This window comes from Humulus lupulus, chromosome 9 (genome assembly GCF_963169125.1).
Source record: "Humulus lupulus chromosome 9, drHumLupu1.1, whole genome shotgun sequence".
Classification (NCBI taxonomy): Eukaryota; Viridiplantae; Streptophyta; class Magnoliopsida; order Rosales; family Cannabaceae; genus Humulus; species Humulus lupulus.
In genome coordinates this window covers 159,995,503-160,019,897 of record NC_084801.1, presented here as the reverse complement: position 1 = coordinate 160,019,897, position 24,395 = coordinate 159,995,503, and the positions used below count along the sequence as shown (strand labels likewise).

Sequence of the window (24,395 nt, the reverse complement as noted above, 5' to 3'; positions counted from 1 at the left end):
TCGTGTACGCCGTTGGTGCCGGAGGAGGGTTGAAGGCGGCAACGGCTCCACACTTGTAGAAGGTGGGAGCAGTGATGGTAGTGGTGATGGTAGAGGGAGATGGGTTTTGAGGGGATTCGTAACAGTGTTGATGATCATGGTTTTCCATGGCAGAGAGAGCTTAGCTTAGCTTTGGTTGGCAGTGAGAGAGGAGAATAGAATGAGCAAAAAGGAGGGAGCAAGAGTGTGTTTATGTGTGTCCGTAGAGATGGAGAGATGAGTCAACCCAAAATATAAAAGTGGACTTGGACTTGTAAGACTAAGCCATGGCTTGGGCTCCATGGGGTTAAGTGGACTGGGTTTGTACACGCAACCGGCCACGTAAGCGTTTTTAACGCTGTTAGGGGTTAAGTAGTGACGGAGACACAGTTTATGTGGGTTTGGGTATATTCACCGCGAAAAATAAAGATTGAGTGTAAAAGCGGAACAATGTATAAACATTGGGTATTTTCGCCGGTAATAACCCTTTTGAAAACTATCATTTTGCCGACTCTAGTAGCTATATAAATATAAAATGAATAGAAACTCACATATTTGTTCTTAATTTAAAAATGAAAAAAAATTATTACATCTTAACATCAAATTAAAGTTTCTTGAACATACATGCACGAATCTAGGGGGTTGAACCCTCTCCAATTTTTATTTTTTTTTAGATTTGTTAAAAATTGCAAAAAACTCCTTTTTTTTTTAAAAAAAGAAAGAAAAGAAAAAAAGACTCCCTTCAAACCCTCTCTAAAATAACAATTAATGAAATAATCCCATTCAAAATTTATTCTGCTCCATCCCTGCAAACACATATTGTCTTTGGTTTTTATATCGTGAGATATGATCTTTCTGCAAGAAGTTGGGCTTAATTAGCTGCTGTTTATCACATAATCTGCAACAAATTACCCCAAAATACGCATAGGAAAGATTAACCAATGCATACATACATACATACATACATTTCTCTCCTCCACCAGAAAATTGAAGAGCCTGATCATGTTCAATAATACATTCCAATAACATCATCACAAAATATTGCTATCTTCTCTTTGAATTGTTGATGTTACAGGTGGCTTCATGAAGTTGTTTATAATAACTGTGTTGTCTACCTTTGAACTCTGCGAGCAGCCTTCTTTCCCAAGCAGAATGGAAGAGCTAGAAATGCTTAATTGAATTACTTTGTCATCGTGCTGTAAGGGCAAGACAGCAGCAGCCTTGCAAAACTTACTTTCCACCATGTCATAGTAATTAGCAGTCCGAAATTCTTGAGCAAGAGAACACCAGCAACAGAAAAGCCACTGAGCACAATCTGTCACTGCAGGGTTACCGCAACACAAGTGATTCGCCGGTAAGTTGAATTTTTTCCTCATTTGGATTCTCCAGAAGCCGCCATAGAGCAAACCAAACACGCAAAGCGCAACACCGGTTAGGCCAAGAGCTTCCTTTATAATCTCATTATCAAAATGGGTGGCAGCCAAGCCGAAGATCAACAATGGAGCAGTGCAGAAGAGGAAAAAAGTTGCAATATGAACATACATGTTACCAAATCCAAGTCTTTCCATGTTCCAACCAAACACACAAAAACCGCATAGCAAATAAAGAGGCGTCATAGAAACACCATCATCGCATAAATCAAGTAACCCCCCTTTCCATTCAGGTTCATGCTCAGATGAGTATTCTTTCTCTAAGGAGATTAGACATGAGCTCTTCAACTGAGCAACACCATTAGTGTGTTTTTGATCCTGTGCTTCTTCATCAAATTCAAAAGTATACTTCTTTCCAAGAGGACTCACAATACAGTAGACACCTGCAATTGCTTGGGCTGCAATTGCTATTACAAGGCAGATAGCAACACCTATATTAGGTCTTTCAACTTTTCTGTATCCTAAGTTGAGTCCACATAAGGCATATTGAGCAAAGCAATTCACATGAAGTAGCACAATAACAACCAGCATATGGGCCCTTTCTTGAGGCTTGTAAGTACCATTTTTGCAGTACATCTTTCTGAGCATTGATACATCCTTTAATTTCCACCTACACAGAAGAACAAGGTGGTGGAAACGCTTTGGGTGTTGGTACAGACTCATGAGAGTAAAAAGAGCATTGATGATTTGATTACTGACCTCGAACCAAGCATCTCTTTCAGATTTCTTTGTCAGGACATTGTTTAATATTCCTGTCATTACAAGAAAAAGAATTGCTCCTGAGATAGCAACACAACTAACCCATAAAAGAAAGGCCATATTCAGAGGGTTCTTGATCCAGTTTTTGCAGCCTTTGTTCATAGTTTCCCAATCAACTTTATGAGAAACAATCCGATTGAAATGTCCTCTAAAACCTGAAATTTCTTCTCTTTCAACTGTGATTTTCGGGAATTTTATTGATGGAGAAATTAGACTATCTGGAACTTTTGTCAAGCCACCCCCATTCATGGTTGAAGTTACTTAATCAACACTTGAAATTGCAATAAAGTTTTGACCCAAAATCCCAAAACCACTGCAACTTTCTTAATAGGGATTCTTACTATTGACAAGGCCAAGATTGTAGCAGACAGCTTTACTATCATTCATGAAAAGCTTCAAAACCCCTACTCAATGGAGAATTTCCAGACCTTCAATACCTATCAAATTCAAAGAATACTTAATATTTTGGAGTCTCACCCCTCATCTTTTGCTGATAACTATAGATGATATTCTTAAACTCAACACGAATGTATAGGGCTCCTCATGAAATCTAAAAATATAATGATCAAAACACAATACTCATTCATAAACTAGTTCTTAAGCCAGCAAGTTCAGAGTAATTTTCAATCCCAAAAAATAAAATTATGTAAATGAACAAAAATGTAGGTTTTATGTCTAACTAACAGCCAATTGAAAGCCAAGACTAGAATATTAAAAAAGGAAATGCTTTTCATAAAAAAAACCCAGAGAGAAAAAGTATTGCCCAACTTATGTTTGATCCAAATTATACATTATATAAACAGTTAGAGGCAAGTTACAACAATATGGAAAAAACCCAGAAACTAGAAGTGTTATAAAAATGAATGGAAGGCTTACATACCTCAGGGGTTAGCCATGGATACTTGGCATGGCAGAAGAGACAGAAGAAATAATAATTAAAAAAATAATAAAAGTTGGCCGTGCCTTTCAAAGTTTGAGGCTTTCATTTATGTATCTTTGTTGAAGAAGGTTGGAGAATATTTTCTATAAAAAAGAAAAATCATATTAAAATATAATAGACGTTGGAATAGTAAAGGCGCCTTTTCAAGACTTGTCGCTTCTCGTGTTTTGAAAAGAGGGACCGTTATTTGTTTGTTATCTGGAATCACAGACTTATTCTTTGGTTTGTAATTATTGATTTGAGAGTTGAGACTACTTTCTCCCAATTCCTCAAATACTATTTCCACCCGAGATTTTAGAAGGGAAATTTTACACTATCATAATATAGTTAAATACCATCATAAAAATTCTCTCATTAAATAAAAGACAAAATTACCCTCATAAATTAGTAAAATTTTACAATTCACATATTTCTTTTTTTATCTCTCTTTTATCCATCATTTATAGTCATTTTCACAGCAATCATTGTCGATTTTCATAGCCAAATCGGTAAAAAAATTGGACTGCTCGAATCTAGAAGTTTCATTTCAAGTGAAGAACTTGTCATTATTGATGTTTTTTTAAGAGAAAAAAATTATGGGTAAGTATTATTTCATTTATCTACTTGTGAATATGAAATGTCATGGTTAGATATTAGATTCGAATTGTTCCGTTGTTGAGTATGGTATTTTTTCTGCATTTTTTTATCTGTTCTTTGGATCTGGAAATATGTGGGTGTCATTCCAAAAACGATGGCATTTCGATAGTATATCGATTGTATGTCATTGGTACATCGATGGAATGTCGATATTGGGGTGAACATCTAATTTAGATTTTATTTTCGATATGATATCAATGGTATATCGATGTTATATATGTTGATTTGGTTTAACGTCGATATGGCATCGATATACCATCAAAATGGAATCGCGTACAGATGGCAACCATTAGCATCGATTATACATCGATGATATTTCGATGGTATATCGATGGCACGTCAATGAAATTTCAATGTTGGGGCGAACATATAATTTAGATGTTATGTTCGATATAATATCGATGGTATATCGATGTTGAATCGATGTCATATATGTTGATTTGGTTCAGCATCGATATACCATCAAAATTGAATCACGTACATATGGCAACCATATGCATCGATTATGCATCGAAATGTCATCGATGTGGCATCAATGTTGAACTGCAATATAGATTTTTATAGGCATCGATTCATCATCGATTTACCATTGATTACACTTTATTTTTATAATTTTCTTATGCTTTTGTGTGTGTAAATTTGCAGGTTCCATAGTTAATATAATTGTTTCTTACAACGGTGTTTGGAAACGAAAAGGAGAGAAATGGAATTTCAAAGCTGGCTTGAACACTATAATACATGTACCAATTGATGTTGGCTACATAAAATTATTGGAGAAGTTGTATTCAAAGCTGAAAGTGGATAGGTCATTGTTTGACTTAAAGTTGGAAGTGTCGTTTACATGCAATGATTTTAGCGTAGATCCCATTGAAATCACAGATGATGAAGGAGTTAGTGCTCTTATTCTTGACAATTCAAAGTCCTTAAGACATCGGGTTCCTTTATGTGTTAGTTCGAATGCAAAGAACATTGCTTTTCTTGATCCATCTCCTAGAGCGAGTGTTAATATGGAAAATCATAATCAATCATGCACGGTTGTTCCACAAACACCTCCTGGGCCAAGTGTATGCATGGGAGGTCCTAGTCATAATGAAACTTTTTTCCCCCAACAAATCTCCCGCATGATGATGGGTATGAGTATGAGTCTTATGTCAATGACGATCCAGTTGTCCATTTTGGTGATGATGATGAAAGAGTTGAGGGGTGCAGTAGTTCTGATGATAACTTCGAGAATCGGTTGTCGATGTTACATGTGGTTCAAGTAGATAACTTAAATGTACAACCCTTGCCAAGACGTCAAGAAAGCCAAGGACGGAGGACTACTGGCTCAGAGAGCAGTTGTCCAACTACACAAGACGATAGAAATAGATGGAGTTCTCCAGCATATACTGCTGAAGATATCCCATGCCCCTCTTATGTTATCCCCACGTTATCTGGAGTGAGTTGTGAAGTAATAGAAGTTGGGAAGGTTTTTGAGAACAAGTTAGAGTTGAAGACGAAGGCACACTTGTATGCAATGAAGCAGAACTTCGAGTTTGTGGTGAAGAAGTCAGGTACTGAAGTTTGGTATATCACTTGCAAGGATCCTGATTGTGGGTGGAGATTGAGGGGAAAGAGAATGCCTAAATCTGATATGTTCGAGATAACTCGTTTCACCAATAAACACACTTGCTCACTTGACCTCCAACATAAATGTCATCGCCAAGCTGCACCTTGGGTTATTGGTCATTGCATAAAGAAAAAATATCACACTGGATCGAATGCATACATGGCAACATAAGAGAAGACATTAAGAATGATTATGGCATTGAGTTGTCATATGGAAAAGCTTGGAGATGCTGAGAGAAGACTCTTTCTTATGCAGAGGGACAGTGGAAGAATCCTACCGGAAGTTACCATCGTACCTGTTCATGCTTCAAAAGAAAAATTCGGTTGGTCGTACAAAGAAGGAACAAGGTAGGCCTAAGAAGAAACGTCATCCTTCCAATGGAGATAAATTGGTTGTAGAACGCAAGTGCAGCATTTGTGGAGGTCTAGGCAATAATAGGGCAACTTGTAAAGTTTGTGTTTAAATTTTATGGCATCAATGTTAAACTTTTTATTTGGGTACTATTAATCTTTTTATTTGGGGAAGTTGAGGACCTGGCGTTTGCTTTATTTGTGTATTAATGGACTTTGTTAATCTTTTTATTTGTGTATGAATGGATTTTGTCAATCGAAATGACATTGTTTATATACATAACTAAGGAGAAATATATTATTGTGTATCATCGAATAGCCATCGAAATGACATTTTTTATAAACAAAACTAAGGAGAAATCAAAATAAATGTTCTAACATAAAGAAATCAAAATAGATGTTCTAACATCAAGCGTACATATTCTCATAAAAAATGTTGATGCATAATTTATCCCTAAAAACTGAATGTGGTCGTCGATGGCATATGATAAGGGAATGTATCCAAGAATAAACTCCAAGTGTTTGATGGCGAATACGCCACAATCTCCGCTAAAACCAAGAAATCACATTTGTGAGTGTATTGAAACTTAAAGGAGAACAGTGTTATGAAAATCTGAAGTTAGTACGTCTAAATACCTGCTTTTAAACTGTGGGACAATATCAGTGGACATGCACCGCCAATCAAAGTTTGGAACTGTGATCTTCGGTCTAGCTATTTTCAACTTTGGGTGTCCTTTAAACATATCGGAAGCGTTGAGTAAAGATGGAAGCATCCTAGTCCAAGGCTCGATTAACTCAGACAACTTATTATGGCTAAAGTTGGAATGATCTGAGTCAAATACAGTGATCATCCAGTTAGTGAAATTTATTTCGCAAAGGACCCAATGACGATTTTCCAAGCACCAGTGGAAGTAGACCTTGTTGCAATCACTCCAAGGCTTCTTGTATTTTTTACAATCTCCTTTCAAGAAATTAAGAATGTCCTCATCCCATTGGTAAGCCCTGCTTTTGTTTTTAAAGTCATCATATCTAGCAGGAATATACTGTGCAAATGATGAATCAAGTACGGTGGCTTTCACGGGGTACGTCCTCGGCAACTCAAAAAGACGTCTCCGTATAAGATAATTCGCAGCGTCGAGATGCTGCAAATAAATAGAGTATCGTTAAGGAAGAGTGGATTGTTAAAATGAGATAAATTTTCTAACAAATATAAAAAGACTTATAGTTTCTGCCAACCATTCTTTTGCCACCTTCAACTTCCAGAACCAAACATGGGTGCCATCACAACATTCCAACTTCCTCGGTCTATTGTTGTCAATCTCACCGAGTACCCATCGGTTAAAAGTTGTCAACATATCTTGATCCAACACCTTTAAAGGATGGATCGTAACTGGGTCCTTGAACTTTGGTTTCTTGGCTGCTGGAGTATAGTTCTCGTACCTTACTGGTCTCTGTCTAGTGCGTTTACCTGTAACGGGAGCAATTAGTATCTAATCTCTTTAAAACATGTAAAAACTCATGGATTAGTCGTGCCTAAGATCGTCTACACTAGCTAAGAAGGTGTGGCTTCTCCAACAGGAGGCTCGTAACATGTGGGGAGAATGTCGTACTCTACATCCTCTACTGGAGTAGGTGCAGGAGTAAGTATACCACCAAGTGTTGCCAGCTTTTCTAATATGACTTCTTGATTCTTAAGGACGATACCTAGAGTGGCCTTAACCTCGTCCACTACACCTGATAGTCTACCCATCTCACCCAACACAACCTCATAAGCCCCAGGAGCAAAAGTAGGTTTTCCACTAGTATTTGGAGTAGTCTCCGTCGGGGCATCCTCCACAAATATGCCAGCCTCCACGGCTATCTCAGCCACCGCAGCAGCCTCTGCCTCAAGATCATAAGGTCTTCCATCCTTTGTTGCAAGCTGGATCATATCCTGCAGCATCGCATACCTAGGAGCATCCCCTTCTGTCCTCTGATATATGGTGCCGAAGAAGTCTCGCTCGTCTGGTCGAGGCCTTAGGATAGAAATGCAGAGAAGTTGTAATGGAAACAAAACAAGCAAATTAGAAACGACATAAGTTGATTACTATAATTCAAAACTTCTTGAATTATTTAAATTTAATATAACTTACATGTCTCCTCGCAAGTGCATCCTTCAAATGCAAATGCTTCGGCTGGCCTATGCTCTCCCACTGTAGCATCCTAGGGAACTTGAATCCACAGGGCTTGGCGTATTCCTTATGCAAATCAAGAATCGTCTCGTATGCCCAATATTGCAGGGCTGGTAGATACCCCTTGCAGGTGTACTTTGCCTCCACCTGAACACCCTTAGAAGACTCCACCTCAATGATCTTCTTCGCCTTCTTACAAGGTATTGTAGCACCAATCACTTTCATATCTCTACTGAATTGCTTCACAGTTGTATCGAATGAAAGGGATCCCCACGGATACTTCTCAAAATAATCTAATTCATTGACCATCGACAATGAATCTCGCCAAATAGCATTGTCGTACTCAGCGACCAATAGTATCCCCTCCACAAAGTAAAACAAACCGAGCTTGTACAAATCATCAAGTATATCACACATACTAAAAGCTCGTTCCAACACATTGAACTTAATGTCTTTCTTGGGCTCCACACTGAAATATGTATCAACTAGGCGGGAGGAAGTAAGGTGAGGTTGAATGTCAGCGGCAAGTGGTGGACAGGAGCAGCTCAGGTCAGTGATAATGACAAACTCGTGCACCCAAAACTTACATAAGTTTGGGCCCATCAAGAAGTGCACCTCATCGCCACGCAGAGACTTCACCTTCCACAAAAGCAGTGTGTGCACCAATGCTCCAAAGAACGAAAAGGCAGGGGCTGTGAAGACTGGTCCAAAAACAAACTCATTCACCCTCCCCAACAATCCATGCCCCTCAAACCTTTTCTTCAATTTTGTTAACCTCCTGGAACCCCTATAGGTCATATGACCGACATAACGATCCTCTATAGGGATCTCAAGCAGTGGGATACATTTGGGTGGCATCTGCAAAATATAAAAAAAAAATAGAGAATTAGTTGAATTTACAAAAAAAATACTCAGTCTGTTGTTGTCATTGATGTTCCATCGAAATACTATCGATATACCATCGAAATGTTATCGATATACCATCGAAATGCCATCGATATACAACTAACTAAGCCACTTACAAATAAACAAACAAACTATCGATGTACCATCGAAATGGAATCAAAATACTATCAATATACCATCGAAATAGCATCGATGGAGCATCGAATATCTTTCAAGTAGATAACATATAAAAGCCATCGACATCGCATCGACATAGCCTCGAATTAACATCGATGCATCACCATCAAATTAATGTGCTCCTACAACCATCGAAATGGCATCGAAATAACATCGACATAGCATCGAAATTAATAGATTTATCAAAATATAACTAAAACTAAGAAAGCATCGAAATATCATCGAACTATAATCGAAATTGCATCGAAGTCAGCATCGACATATCATCGAAATTTCATCGATTTTATACAAAAAAAATGAAAATCATGTAATCATCGATGGACTATTACCTTCATTTATTGGTCCATCGAAATACTATCGATGGAACATCGATTGCGCATCGATGAACTCCTTTTCAATAATTTAAAAATCTACACATGCACTGTATGTCATCGAATTACCATCGATGAAGCATCGAAATGGCATAGATGTGGAATCGAATGAACATCGACCCACAAAATTTTTGCAGAATTTAAACATAATTTTCCAAAATGATGCACATAGAATCAAACCCATTTAAAGCTACATTTTTGCAAAATAAAGATTAAAAATCAAACCCATTTCATCGATTTTATACATTACGATTCAAAATTTTTTTTTAAAAAAAACTACAAAAATTGACTTACCATTGCCCACGATGGAGAAGAAGGTGGCGACGGCAGTTGTAACGAGAGAGAGCTTCGCCTAAGAGAGATAGTGAGAATGTGACGAGAGTGAGGGCTTCTATTGAGAGAGAAATGAGAGACTTCGGCTGAGAAGAGAGTGTTTAATGCTAGGGGTGTTTTTGTCCAAAAAATTAGAAATGACATATCTTTGGGAGAGTAAGTTATATTAGCATTTTAAAAAAAATTAAGTATGTTATAAGGCAATCACCAACCGAACGCTATTGCCTCATATATATGAGGTTGGTGTGCATAAATTCATCCAACCAAACGGGATAGTTTACTGCATTTAGCCGTGTGTCAACAGTGACACGGCATATATGTCGTGCATTGTTCACACGGCAAAACATTTTTTTTTAATATATATATATTTATCTTTTTTATATCTTATATATATATATATATAAACATATGAGTATTATTTGAGTCTATATTTTATAATGAGTTTTTTAAATTATAAATAAACATAATTTAATTTTCTAAATAAAATTTCAAATATTTCATAATTAATTTTTTATATAATTAATTTTAATTTGTGTGAAAATTCTTACTTTACACTTTAAGAAAATAAATAAAGGATAAAATAATATAAAAATAAAAAGAATATTTTATTTTATTAAAAAATAATATAATAATAAAGAATATATTGTTTGGTGTAATTTTTAGTGTTGTGGTTGGAATGCAAAAAAAAATATAGTGCTAAAAATTATTTAGTTTTGATATTGGTGCAACACCATATATATATATATATATATATATATATAGTTATGAGTTGGAGATACTCTAATATCTAAGAGATATAGGATAAAATTTCCCTTTGAGAAGTGCCTCCCTCAACTTTGGATCGACTGAATCTCCATCAAAATAAAATAATAGACGCAGTGAATACAAAAAAACAGAAATCCTCTCCCTCCCCCTTTTTTTTTATTAAAAATGACTGCAGGGACTTTATATAACAAAATGCTAAAAAAAGATGGAAACTTGGTTCAAAAAAAGTGATCAGATTCTGTTATAGTATTTCAGTAAAATATTTTTCTATCTATCTATATATATTTACTCTTTTCCTAACAAAATATTCATTGGTAAAAAAGGTTCAAAACAAATCTTGAAGTGACATACTTACCTGACATCTCCTGAGGCATCATGATTAAGGTGGGTAATCTTGATCCTGAAATCCTCAGCAGTAGCTAGCCGTAGTCTGCTCATCTTCTTTATTGTTGCTGTTTGGTGCTTTTTTTACTAGGACCTTTTTGGACAAGTTATCATTTCTCTGCTGTATTTTTTAATTTTTTATTTTTTGGTTCTTCTTTTGAGCATCTCCGGTCTCTTTCGTTTTGATCTTGTTTGTTGGAGTATTGCTTGTATTTCGTTCCTTCTTTTGATATAGTGCCCCTTGTTTTGTTTCTAAAAGGAACCCAAAAAAAAACAGATATTCAAATTTGGAATCTGCTTCGCTGTATCTAAATTGAGCCATTACTTGAAAAGAAATTTAAAATGTTGAGTAAAAGATGTGAATTTTATTTCCCTTTCGAACTCTTTTTTTTTTTTTATATATATATACATATATATAACGTAATGAAGAAAGAGAGCTAAAATGAAATTGTCTATTTTTTTAATGAAAAACTAAGAACAGGGATTGTTATATATACAAAAGAAAGAGGACTCTCAAACTCTAAACTAACTGAAGCAACTTAACACGAAAGAATCTAACTAAATAACAACGGACATAACTAACATACGATCCTAATAATTTTTTTTTCCGTTAGCTTTACTTTTTTTTTTCTTTCAGAGAGCAAAATGCTGTTGCCTTAAAAAAAAGCCAAACAAAAAAAAAAAAACTTTTGCCAAACTATATATACGTAACATTGAGAATGAATAACCAAAAAGAAAAAGGTAACTGACGAATTCAGAAGAATACATTATATCTGCTTAAAAAGTACAATGCTGGATGAAATTTTGAAGATAGACTTATCATAAAAACATCCTGAAGAATTAATGGTGGTACGTTTACAGGGACCTCTCTGAACCCAGATCAAGTAGTGTACGAAAGAATTGGTGAGGATACATTGGGGGTTCCTCCGATAATGCCTGACACGCACAAAAAAAGAAAATGTCCAAGCAATTAGAACTGACAATAGTTGCAATGTTTTGCAGCATTTGATTGCTAGAATGGATGCACGCATATGCTTGTACACAAAATTTACAAATCAAACCCGCCCGAGTGTGCTTTCATAATCAGTGCTATGCCAGCCCTTACCTTTTCTATTCCGAATTACCAAACCATGCCATATATGGCATTTGGTTGTGATTTTGTTGCTGTTCTTTCAGATAAAGAGTTACAAGAATTTGACTGGTGGCCACTTGCAGGATTTTTGACAAAAACCCTGCAAGTGACCACCATTCAAGTGGATGCAACACAAAAACTTTTTGTGTTGCATCCATTTGAGAATTTAGACATGTTCTGTATTTGATCAATATGTAATAAAGGGTTTTGAATTGAAAATCCAAAGTCCATTTGAACTATCAAACATGTTTTCGCTGGAGGGGGAATCATCAATTTCTCACCCCACAAAATAGAAGCTTAAAAATGCAAGAGATCCAAATTTTACCTGATGAATCAGAACAGTAGAAGGTGTCATCCCAGGAACAGTATTGACTTCTATAATCAATACCTGCAGAAAATGAAATTGGGAAAAGAGTGAAAAGCAAGTTAACTTGGTTTTGAATATAATGTGACATTGTGTGAATTTGGTCTCTCAGACACTACCCAAATGAACCAACAATTTCTTGTGAGAAGTAAAAAAATAAGATATTTATTAAGTTGGATGATCATGTTAATATACTATCATCCAATCTTAATGCATAGAAGTGTGTGCATATATTAGTCTTATAGTTGACAAAACAATTCTTTAGCCCCAAAGGAAGCGTGTAAATGTAAGATGAAATTATACCTCTCCGCTGTCTGCATTTACAAATGCATCAATTCGTGAAAATCCTTCTAGTTGCAGTGTGCTTGCAATTAGTTCGATACGCTGTTTACATCTCGTTAATGCCTCATTGCTGATTAATAGAGGACAAGGAAACAAAATATTACAACACGAGGAGAGAAATGTACCACGCAATTAAAGAAAATGAAAGATTTAGGGGGAAAAAACCCTGTGGGGTAGTAGATTTTCGATGGGAGTACCCAATAATTCAACAGAACATATGCCGACATCTATCCTCAAAACAAACAAGTCAAAAGCACATACATGAACTCTACATCACAGCTCCAATATAACGTTAATGCATGCATGCAGGGGAAGGGGATATATCATCAGAATTAGATTCAAAATATATCTATATTTAGGTCTCATTAGCATCAAAAGGCTTATATCAAAATGTATTTGAAGAAATCATCTCTGTTGCTCTCCCCTCCCCAAGAAAAGTAAGGGGAAACAAATCTAGTTATAAACAATTATTTTACTAGAAGAGAAATCCATACACAATTCATAGAAATACATTACTATAAATATACATAAATATTTATATATTAATATGTTTTCCAGGGAATAGGGATTTGATTAACCTGATAATGGATAATGGAGGTGGAGTCAGATTGATGCCAGTTCCACCTGCCAAAAAGCATAATTTAAAGATCACATTTAAAAGTTATAGACGCAAAGGGTTAATTTCAACCATAGTCCTTATTCTTTACCACTTATTAGGCTTAAGTCCTAAATTATGATTTTTTAGCATTTAAAATCCCCATCCTTTTAGCATTTAAATCACCTAAGTCTCCAACTCACAATTCTATCACTTGCAAAGAAAAAATATGAGTTTTGACAGATTAAACTGACAAAATGGATTTTGGAACTTAGGGCCTAATTATAATAAATGGAAGAAAGAAAAATAAGAATCACGGTGGAAAATTAGAAAGAAAAAAGAAAAAAGAAAGAAAGAATAAATACCATAGTAGTAAATTTTCATAATGCTTAGAAAGTGGAAACTGGAAGAATTATTCACTTTTTGTAGTTTAGTCTAATGTTATATCATCACAGCAAGAATTATTCATAAGAGACGTTTGCTTAAAACTGGAATATCTATACAAAGCAAACACGTGATCATTGCTAAAAACATTTATCCTTGAACGAGAATATCCTTAAACCTGAGAATGGATTACCAAGTAAAACTTACCTTGAAATTTCTCCTCAAGTGATAAAATATCACCACTTTCCTTAACAGTGATACTAGGACTCAAAGAGCGCATAGATCCACAATTTCCTATAACACCAACAGTTACTTCCACCCATCTACTCTGTCCTTTCCACTTGAGCCGATGCGGATAATCATCAGTAGATTTAGATGATACAATTATCTCATCAGTCTCAATAAAAGGTTCAAAGATCAAGAGTTCCGGAGTAGGATTTGGCATCTCAATCATCCCATGAGCCTGTAAATCCATCATACAGGAAACAGCAGAAATTAAGAGAATGAGCAATTGCACTACATAGTCCAAATATTGTTTACTATAGCTGTTTAAAGATAATTGAGGATGATTCAAAAAAAAAAAAGATAATAGTGGAAACCCAATTCATTATGTTATGAGATGGAGAATGGTTTTAACTCTGGTATCAGAAGCTACAAATTAAGCAAAAGTCAACAAGTTATATAAACATTTCTATACCTTTGACAAACTATTTGGAGGAATCCTTAGAAGACTGTCCCTCAATACATCAACATACACTGACAGGTCTTCTGCACAGCTGCGTTAACAAAATATTAATTGAGGAAGGTCCAATCAAATTAATTATAGTCAAACCTTTGCATGAGATTAACACAGACATGTTCGCCGAATTTCCTACTATCACTAGAAGATGATAAACTGTTTTAAAACATGAATATAGACCTACCATAACCTTGCAACCCCTGTTGAACATCCATCTCTTGCTGGTTTAACACACAGTGTTTTGCACTGAAGCTTTGCGGTCAAATCATGCCACATTTCGAGCGTACGGGTTCTCAGGAGATCCTCCTTTTTTCTCACTTCTTTATTTATGGTAAGAACTCCAGACTTTGCAAGCTGTTTATGACAAAAGATTACAATGCTTCAATTTGTAGCAAAATATGCAAGCCATATCTAGAACAAAAGTATGCATCTGTGTGCAACATTATTTGTCTTGATATTCAAGAAGAGACCAATTATCATACATGGCTAAGAGCAAGAGATGTTGCAACTTTGTCCATACAAGTCTTTGAAGCCATCACTCCTGGACCTTTATTTAGGAAGAAAGAAGATGGGAGGAAGGAAAAAATAAAATAAAATAAAGACAGGAAGAAACATGGTGAAATTAGATCACAAAAATCAAAACAAAGACAACAACCACGTCTTGCCAAGATTATACCTGTATAAGGAACCCCCTCATCCTCCAGCAATGATTGAAGCCTACCATCTTCACCAATGCCTCCATGCACTACATAATTTGATTTTATTAAAATAAGAAAAGAAGAAGAAGAAACTTCATGACTTTGTAACTGAACTGAGATTTTATTCAGATGAGTAAGTCCTTGTAATCCTAAAAGGTTATGACAACTACACAACTACAATTGCTGTCTAATTGTGTCTGGAGCTAGATCCATATTTATCATGTGTACGTATTTTCCTTTTTAATCTATTCATTAGATTATTAGCAATTCCATGTTTGGGAGGAGGGAAAACCTGCAATAAACACTGTAGCCTGAATTTGCTTGGCATGTTTGATCCATTGCTCCAAAGAAAATGTCATTGGAAGTTCATCACTAATATCAAACCCTTTAAACCAGCTATGAGCCTTCAGACCTTCCATAAGATCTTTCATCACTTTGTTACGTAAGTGAGATGTCAATGCAGCCCGGGCTGGTTCAATGGCTTCTATGCATGCAGCAAGAACTTCCTCTGTTGTGTGTCTTAGAATAAGAGAATAGCTGTACACAAAACAAAAGCCATAATGAATTGTATTTAAAAAATAGGGATGAAGATGTAGGATTCTATCGTATCTCAGAAGTTGATTTCATGATGCCTCATATCAGCTTTACATATTTTTATATGTCAACATTCTTTTCACATGATAAGTATTTCAATCACTATGAATCTACAAAGAAAATGACACAACAATCAACAAACAACAATGCTTATATATATTCTCACGCAAAGATGCATGCAACAACAATGGAAAATCACTAGCATATCTATTTCAATAAATCAAACAGTTTTACTTTGCTCATTATAAGCCCATTTTGGTGGAGTCTAGTAGGGAAATACAAACAAGCAAAAAATATTGGGTTTTTTTTCCGCTTTAGTCCTCATTCTTTACACTTTGTAACACTTAAGTCCCGAAAGTTGATTTTGTATCAGTTAGGTCCCCAATCTTTTCAAATCATATCATTTAAGTCTCTAAATAATATTTTTATTTATTTTTTCTTTCAAAATACATAAATAAAATATAAAAAATAGCGAATCAATCTTAAAAAAATTGGACCATTTAATTTATAATAATACCAAATATGACATTGAAAAAATATATTTTCATGACATTTTAAAAATATTTAATGGTTTCATAAATTAAATTAGTTTTTCATTAAAAAAAATTCTTACCTACAAATTTTTAATATTAATAACTGAACTATCACGAGATTATAAATATTTTTTATTTTGCATTTTTTCTATAATGCAACTTAAAACTAATCAAATATATATATACATTCTAGGTAGAAGTAATGTACAATGCATGCTTGCTTAGTTTTAAAATTGTAAACATCGTCTATCATTTTAATAAAAATTGGTTCATTGTTTTAAAATATATATAAATATATAATAGAATAAATTATAGTTCTATAATATATATAAATATTTATATCAATAATCTCTACATAAATGACATCTAAACACAATATTGACATAGATATATATTTACATGGCTACATGACATATATATAAATTACAATAATATTTAAGAAGAAATTAATAATCGAAATAAAATAAGAATAGAAAAAGTCATAGTGTAGACAATAGTATACATCCATCAACTATTTTTAGTTTCTAATATATCTCGCAATGTACTTTGATGAATTTAATAAAGAAAAAGAGCTCCAATCACTTGATAAAAAATAAACTATCACATAAATTTATAAGATAAAAAAATTATATGTATGCATTTATTATTTTTAAATAAATATGGTTTAATTATTTAAATTATCATAAAATATCTTAAAAATATCTTATTTTAATTAATTAATTATTTTTTGTTTAATAAGTTTATGTTTGTTATAGTTTTTGAATTTAGAGATTATATATTACATGTTTAATATAATATTAATATTATAAGTAAATTTTAAATTTAAGTTTGTCGCTAGTTGATAGTAGATTATATTATATTATATATTTAATATGATATTATTCTAATACGTGAAGTTTAAGTTTAATTAAATTTTATTTAAGTTATAAAATCTAAGGTTTTATTACTTTTAAATAATTATTATTGTAAAATATCTAAAAAAAATATCTTATTTTAATTTGTTTAATTAATTATTTATTTAATTTTATCTAAGTTTAAGTCATATTTACAATCTACAATTAAATATAAGAATATTTTGTTAAATATAAGAATATTCTGTTAAAGTTAACGGGAAAAAATAAAAAAACCGTTAAAACTAAGAATTTATGTTATCTACACACTTTTTATATAGAAGAGAAATGCACATAAATAAATTTATATGCATTATTATTAAGTTTTAAATAGAATATATGAAATAAAAAAACATAAATATAATAAAAATTGATAATATCAAGATAATCGAGATAGTATAGTTATTAATATTAATTATAAAACAACGATTTGGATAAGAATATTTTTTTAATAAAATATTAATTTAATTTATAAAAATATTAAATATTTTTAGAAATGCCATGATTTTTTTTTTCTCATGTCATGTTAGTTATTGTCATAAATTAAGTATTCAATCATTTTAAGAATGATTTACTATTTTTTTATTTATGTATTTTTAAAGAAAATATAAACAAAAATAATATTTAAGGACCTAAATGATATGATTTGAAAATGTTGGAGACCTAAGTGATACAAAATCAACTTTTTGAGACCTAAATGCTACAAAGCATAAAGAATGGGACCGCAGCCCAAAAATAAAATTGAATGAAATTGAAAAAAGCAAACTGACAAACAGAAACAATAAACGTCATTTAAATAGACTTTTAGATCTTCGTAGTACCAAGAAACATTATATGACTAGCATCCAAGGGAAAGAGAAACATACGGAAGTGACCAAACTGTCCTGGAGCTTACTTCAACTTCCTTTTCGTTTGAATCTATAATAACTGAATATCCAGAAGTAGGAGCAAGCAAACACGGAATCACTTCAAGCTACATCCAAATGACAGAATTGACAATATTATACGTTTAGATCTCTAAATTGATAGAATAAACAACTTTAATTATCTATAAGGTACCATAAACGGATGTGAAATGTATTTAAAAGAAATTGATTATTGTCAACTAAAAAATATATATTTTATCTAAATATCTAAAATGGTGAATTCCTAGAATGCTGGACCATTTGGTTTATGACCGTTCATCTTCTACAGCAAGGAATGATGAAAATCATCTTGAGTACATCTTCCCAGATTCAGGATTAATGTTAAAATCATAAAGAGATATGAGCTGCAATAACAAAATTAAACTTCGGAAAATATCATTGATTTGGCAGTCAAAACAATAACTAAAAAGAAAAATCTCTGAAATAATATTTTTGAGTACCGCACATCAAGACTGAAACTTCGCAACTTCATGAAATACAAATAAATTCTTGCTTAATTTTCCCCTTTTTTCCATTTTCTACTGAGTCAGTGAGATATAGTACTTAGCAGTCTAGTACTTACATCATCAAAAGCTTGCAAATTGAGCCAAACATTTGTACCACTCATAAGAGATACTTGCCGCTCTGATGTGTCTCCTCCAAAAATGACTAAAACTTTGCGAACACCTTCACGTTTTGGAAGTGCCTCACTAAGCAGGGATGGTTTTGTTCTTCTAGGAAAAAAATGAGATACACTTTTGAATGATGCAAACTCAAGAAACCGTGAGCAGGCACGGTAAATGATGCTCCGAAGAATGTTGGAATGGGAAAACCCAACCTGAGTACAGAAGAGTTTTTCAGATGCAAATTCATAGGCACAAAATCGATGGACTTGCATGAAAATAGCCACGAGATTGAAAAATACAGAAAGCCTTTCATGCAAACAAAACAGCTATGTAATAAGAATTTCATCATTTTTCCAATCGAGACTCGCATCAAAATTTAACAACCGTAGACCTTTTCAGTCCTCCGTACAAAGAATAAATGAGACTTGAATGGCCACAGAATAATTGATGAATGAATCTGTATTGAATAAGGTAGAATGAAGAGATGTAGGATTTTATTTTCCCATGTTTATAAGAGTGTCAAAACACTAAATCATGACTCATGAGAAACTCTTGCTGAAACACCATGGCTTTAGATGAAGCATATAACTTAATTTTTAAGTACCTTGGAAGCTTGTTGAAATAAAAAGCTGGTCTGCTCCATTCCACTAATCTGAAACACATAAAAAGGATAAAGACAAAACTAATAAAAGGAAATCTTCTGAGAACAAAATACTAAAAATGAGACCAACAAATATAACTAACGACTATCTTACCAAGTTTATGTCAGTAAATACTATTGTACCGAATTTAGTCTTCCCAAAATTACTTTCTGAAAATGATGATACGCTAACAGAATTAGGCAAAAACCACCCATCAATTCGTGCAAAATCACGTAAACCTAGTCGCTGGAACAATAGTGATGCTCCCTCTCTAATAGTTTCAATAACATCAATAGGAAAACGGGGTGGCGTATGATAAGCAACCTGTTCGATATACAAGAAAAGGGAACTCATTCACTATAAAAAAAAATACGGTTGACATTATGTGCAGCCATTAATAGATAGACTAAGCACATGATGTTATTATGCAGTCTATGCAGATAAGCGTGTAAAAATGCAGGAATATACGTGATGGAAAAATTAAAGATATTCTGCTCTACCTGCTGTGTTGGGAGATACTTCCTCCTATAGTTGAAAATTGCATCCTTCTCTCTCACATCAACTTTACCGTGGAATTGAAGCTCCACCTTCACGTTGAAAACATGTTAAAGAAGCATAAATCATATCAAGCTGATAGGTAACTTTTTTTAGTCAGTTTTTCATTTCAATTAAGACAGTTTTACGGGCACAGCAACTAAACTATTTCAATTTAATAATAAAAAAATTTGCTACAAATTAAGGAAACAGCTGATTATATACCAGCAATAATTAATATTGCTTCATTAATCAAGTTAAAATATCATGAAAAAGCGATTTCTGGAACTCAAATAATTGGAAATTTAGGAACAGGTTGGAGTCTCTACTCTAAGAAATATTTTTCAACATATGTTCACAATACCTCAGAAATTCCAAAAAATCTCAAACAACCAATCGAAAAGAAAAAAAAAAGTGTACCTAGGGGAGTCAAAACCACCTGACACACAATTATGTATAATATGCAAGGAATTTTACGGAGATCTTTATTGGCTGGAAGGTTCTCTAATTAATAGCTACGTTATCAATTCACTGACTGCCAGTACACCTTTATACAGAACCTTCCTCACGAGCCACAAAGCTTTCATGAAGTCCAAATGATAATGAACTTTGTGACCAAGTAGTTTTGTCAATAAGAGAGAGAGAGGGCGAGAGGGAGAGAGAGAGAGAGTATGGCATCTTTTGTATACTTTTTTTTGTAGGCATGGAGCATTTTTCTTTAGTAATAAAATTGAGCAAACGAAATCGTGAGCACACACCTCAGTTGGCAGAAGTACAACAGGTTGGCAATCTAAACCAGACCCAACATCAAGAACAATTGCTGTAAATTCACTCCCCCCTTCAAGAAATACTTCAATTAGGACTTTATTGTCAATTCCCTGCCAAAAATGATAAAAAAAATTGATGTAATAAGATTTCTGTTGCTTAAAATTTTGCTATCACATTCATAGCATACAATCATTCTGCACTTCCATAAACTACGTTTAAAGTTTTACAACAAATACCGGAAAAGTAACTGTTAAGAAATGAGAAGTACCTCTGATATAATTGCCTCAGCCTTCTTAAGAGAATCATCCACACCATATGCAACTTTAACACCAAGGCTTGAACCTGCTCGTGCTGGTTTTACCTAGAATAAAACCATAGAGAAGGCCCAAACTCCGAATATGTTAAACAGCTATATCATTAGCGGTATCTTTCAGTCACAACAGTAAAATGTGCATTACCACAACTTTCCCTGAATTAGCGTCCAGCTGATTTCTTGCAAACCACTCTGACAGTTCATATTCATTTGCTTCACCGTTCTGCATGGTATGGAAAATTGTAACAAATCAACAAAGTAGAAAGTAAATTAAGCTCAAAAGGTACAACATAAATATCACAAAATTGTGATAATTATCAAAATATAACTCAGTTGAGATGGTACCTGCACTAAATAACTAGGTACTGTGACAAAGCCTTGTCTGCTGAGTTCCAATGAGGCATTGTACTGCAATAGGTTGATACAAAGTATGGTACATATATCAGTAGAGTACAATCAAGGTAGTTCTTGTAGGTGTCACAAATTGTATCTAGGACTCTTTATGATACAAACACAAACAGGAAAGGCTCATGCCAATAAATTGACAAATTTAACATTGCAAAAGTGTATTTATAAGTTATATCAGTACACTAGATATAGAATATGTTATGGAACCTTGATATATTCAGTGTCATTCCAGGGTAATGGTAGAGTACAATCAGCTCATAGAAATTCCAGATAAAAGTTGGGCTTGGTGTAATCATTTTGAACAAATGAGGAAAATAGCATGCACCCAAGTTAAATATACATGCAACATACAGGTATAATTAGGATAAAAAATTACTAGGAATTGACTCAAACTGTACCTTGAGCGATATCGTCATAATAAGTGAAAATATAGTTGTCAGAAATTTTAGTGAAGGCTTCAAAACATGGTTCATATTTATAAATAAACTATCTCAATGCAGCTACAAAGAACTTATAAGGAAACTAAGTTCAATTATAATATCAAACAAAAGTCACTCTTACTTTATCAAATGCCTGACGACACTCAGTCGAACCTGTGCCAACAAAAGGAACATTATATTTTTCCAGCAACTCCTGGAACAAACATGTCAAAGCAGTATGAAAATGTTCTGTTAGTTTACAGCTGTTTCAAAGGAAAAAACAAAAAATTCAGATAAATATAAAAGAAAAAAAATGTGTATTTATAGATATATATACATCTTGTAATAAAAAATAAATCAAATGAAAAAATTATGCTATACAACACCTGAATCCCACCATCTTCACCAAATTGACCGTGTATAACAGGGAATACTATGTCCACTGAGGCAGCTAGATGTTCAGCAAAATCAGACAAAGACTGGAAACCTTGGGCAAGGCTGTGGATAAAACAAGCAATCTTAAAAGTTCTGTTTGAAACAAGATAAAACTTTATAGTGAAGAAAACCCATCCATACCTTTCAAGTTTAAAGTCAAAATCTGATGGAGTGTTTGAGTATACCTGAAATCGATAAAGAATGAAAATAAAAGAAATGCTCGAACTATCACAACAAGGAATTTGCACAGATAAGGTATCGTCCTCTAAATAAATATTTGGGACTGCATTGCAAAAGATAATTGAGATCAAGAAACAAAGAATCAGTCAACCTAATCGAAATCCCTCAACAAAGACATAGAACCAAACCATAAAACAGATGTTAAACTTTCTGATAGACCTCCTATCACCTATGTGTACACAAGGAGAGGAAAGGGTGAGAGAGTGACACGTGGCTGAGATTTAGTTGTGTGTGGGAGGGGTTTGTATGGGAGTAAGGTGTATGGCTTATGATGTACCGAGGGAATTAGTAAATAAGGGGTGAGAGTTAGTAGAGAAGGAGGAGAGAATTTAAGTAGCTGTAACCAGCTTTGGGAGGGATTCCTGGCTCTCGAAATCCAGGGCAGCTAATATTACAGAGTTCTTTCATTATTTTGTTCCTCCATTTCTGCTCTAATCCATTTTTGCAGAAAAAATTCCTAACACTTTCACGATCTGGATAGCTTACTATAGGTAAAAGTTACAAGCACAAAAACCATCATTTAAAGCTCTGATTGACAATTCTCAATAGAGTATCAAGAAAAAGAAAAGCAAAAGTCTACTGACTGAATCATGTAACAGTATCTTCTTAAACCCAAAAACAATGGTTAATACAAATTTGTAAACTGGTTTTAAATGATACATCTAAATACACTAGAACTTTCAATAAACAACAAAACGCCCCAAATTAAAGCTCAAAGCCTCAGAATCTAAAACACTGAGCCAGTAAGCACAAAAAGATAAAATAAAAGAGAAGTATTGAATGTTCGTTCAAATCAGACCTGAGCAGATGATATTGCATACGCATTATAATCACAATCAATGTAGTAGCAACTGACGTGCAAATCATCACCCTGTTACAGAGAAACAAAGTAACTAGTTATTACTCCAAACACGTACACCCGAAAATACAATAAAATTGAACCTCAGTTTTCTCGTCTTGATAAATAGCGTCATTTTAAAATTTAAGTCACAACTTTCCATTTAATTTTCCTCCAATTTCTCCGAAGCCAAACAGAACTAAAGACGGTGGCATCATTTTCAAATTCTTAAGTGACAACTTTCCAAGTACTTTTTCCTCTTCTCTGAAGTAAAACTGTACTAAAGATTATCACACAATATTCATATTTCTAGTTACAATTAAAGACAAGAAAATAAAGAAACACAAAGAAAGCGAGAAGAAGAAGATACATACACATACATTATACATATAAGTTCATAGGTTCAAATTACCTGTATGTGATCAATAACTGATCTCGCTGAGTTAAGAGAAATCCCTCGCTCTGCGGAAGGACCTCCGCAGACGACTCCAACTCGCAGAATTCCACCTTTCTCTTTCCTTTCCCCGTCTGGCTCAACCACCGCCGCCTCCGCGACGGCGCGTGGAACTCCAATAACACTAACACCACTACGGAACCGCGTCCTCGCAATCGTAAAACAAGCAGCTCTTAATTCAGAGTCAGATCTCAACAAGTTCGGGAAACGCGCGAACAAGTCCTCGGGAACATCATTTCCGGCGCGGCGAAGTAGGGCGAGGCCCGAACCGAATGCTGCGATGGAGGAGATGGACATGGCTGATCAAAGAGAAGATGTAGAGAATCAGAGGTCACGCAAATTTTGAACTCTGAGAAAGTGAGACTGATGAAATGCGGTAGTAGACTAGAGGCTTTTTTTTTCTCTCTCATATTATGGTTCAGCGGACGGCAGAATGAGGAAGAGACAAGATTTGGAAGGAGAATTGTGCGTCGTTCTGGTTGGCCGTTGGGATTGTCTTTTTTATTTTCTATTCTTTATTATGCAATAAAAGTGCTGACGCAAAATGCAATTAACGTCCGACCACCATTGCGTTTTAATGTTTTTTTAAAAAAAAATTTCCTTAAATAATGTGTAAAATAAATTTGCTTTTTGTTAAGTCAATTCAGTGTTTGATTTCCATATTGATTTTAATTTATTTTTTAAACAATCAATT

General features: G+C 34.0%; 3 protein-coding genes across 4 annotated transcripts; all 3 read right to left on the bottom strand.

Annotated features, from left to right (window-relative positions):
* Nucleotides 1–792: 792 nt before the first annotated feature.
* LOC133800817 (uncharacterized) lies at nucleotides 793–3,296 on the bottom strand. Its single transcript, XM_062238884.1, has 2 exons — nucleotides 3,088–3,296; nucleotides 793–2,644 (listed from the first exon to the last, which is right to left on the bottom strand). The coding sequence occupies exon 2, from the start codon at nucleotides 2,454–2,456 to the stop codon at nucleotides 1,050–1,052; it is 1,407 nt and encodes a 468-aa protein (XP_062094868.1). The 5' UTR covers nucleotides 2,457–2,644; nucleotides 3,088–3,296; the 3' UTR covers nucleotides 793–1,049.
* A 2,695-nt stretch (nucleotides 3,297–5,991) lies between these two features.
* On the bottom strand, nucleotides 5,992–11,388 carry LOC133800816 (uncharacterized). Of its 2 annotated transcripts, none has more exons than XM_062238883.1 (5): nucleotides 10,821–11,388; nucleotides 7,875–8,771; nucleotides 6,979–7,757; nucleotides 6,379–6,884; nucleotides 5,992–6,291 (listed from the first exon to the last, which is right to left on the bottom strand). In XM_062238883.1, the coding sequence occupies exons 2-3, from the start codon at nucleotides 8,769–8,771 to the stop codon at nucleotides 7,692–7,694; spliced, it is 963 nt and encodes a 320-aa protein (XP_062094867.1). In that variant the 5' UTR covers nucleotides 10,821–11,388; the 3' UTR covers nucleotides 5,992–6,291; nucleotides 6,379–6,884; nucleotides 6,979–7,691. The 2 variants fall into 2 exon arrangements, with proteins under 2 accessions (XP_062094867.1, XP_062094866.1); XM_062238882.1 differs by lacking the exon at nucleotides 10,821–11,388 and adding an exon at nucleotides 9,662–9,995.
* Nucleotides 11,389–11,526: 138 nt separating this feature from the next.
* LOC133800815 (uncharacterized) lies at nucleotides 11,527–24,238 on the bottom strand. The gene is made up of 24 exons (XM_062238881.1): nucleotides 23,660–24,238; nucleotides 23,209–23,280; nucleotides 22,311–22,354; nucleotides 22,121–22,232; nucleotides 21,877–21,948; nucleotides 21,253–21,315; nucleotides 21,053–21,130; nucleotides 20,863–20,955; nucleotides 20,585–20,704; nucleotides 19,793–19,879; nucleotides 19,407–19,616; nucleotides 19,256–19,303; nucleotides 18,609–18,863; nucleotides 17,987–18,093; nucleotides 15,396–15,640; nucleotides 15,082–15,150; nucleotides 14,888–14,952; nucleotides 14,590–14,759; nucleotides 14,364–14,442; nucleotides 13,874–14,129; nucleotides 13,266–13,311; nucleotides 12,649–12,757; nucleotides 12,307–12,369; nucleotides 11,527–11,785 (listed from the first exon to the last, which is right to left on the bottom strand). Exons 1-24 carry the CDS (start codon nucleotides 23,996–23,998, stop codon nucleotides 11,705–11,707), a joined length of 2,883 nt encoding a protein of 960 aa, XP_062094865.1. The 5' UTR covers nucleotides 23,999–24,238; the 3' UTR covers nucleotides 11,527–11,704.
* Between the last annotated feature and the right edge of the window lie 157 nt (nucleotides 24,239–24,395).

Coding starts and splice junctions, on each gene's coding strand:
- LOC133800817 (XM_062238884.1), bottom strand. CDS start 2,456: ATGAATGGGGGTGGCTTGACAAAAGTTCCAGATAGTCTAATTTCTCCA.
- LOC133800816 (XM_062238882.1), bottom strand. CDS start 9,844: ATGTCATTTCTAATTTTTTGGACAAAAACACCCCTAGCATTAAACACT. Junction 8,772..9,661: donor CTTCTCCATCGTGGGCAATG/GTAAGTCAATTT, acceptor TATATTTTGCAG/ATGCCACCCAAATGTATCCC. Junction 7,758..7,874: donor ATGCACTTGCGAGGAGACAT/GTAAGTTATATT, acceptor TTCTATCCTAAG/GCCTCGACCAGACGAGCGAG.
- LOC133800815 (XM_062238881.1), bottom strand. CDS start 23,998: ATGTCCATCTCCTCCATCGCAGCATTCGGTTCGGGCCTCGCCCTACTT. Junction 20,956..21,052: donor CTAATTCAGGGAAAGTTGTG/GTAATGCACATT, acceptor GTTTTATTCTAG/GTAAAACCAGCACGAGCAGG. Junction 18,094..18,608: donor ATTTGCAAGCTTTTGATGAT/GTAAGTACTAGA, acceptor ATTTGGATGTAG/CTTGAAGTGATTCCGTGTTT.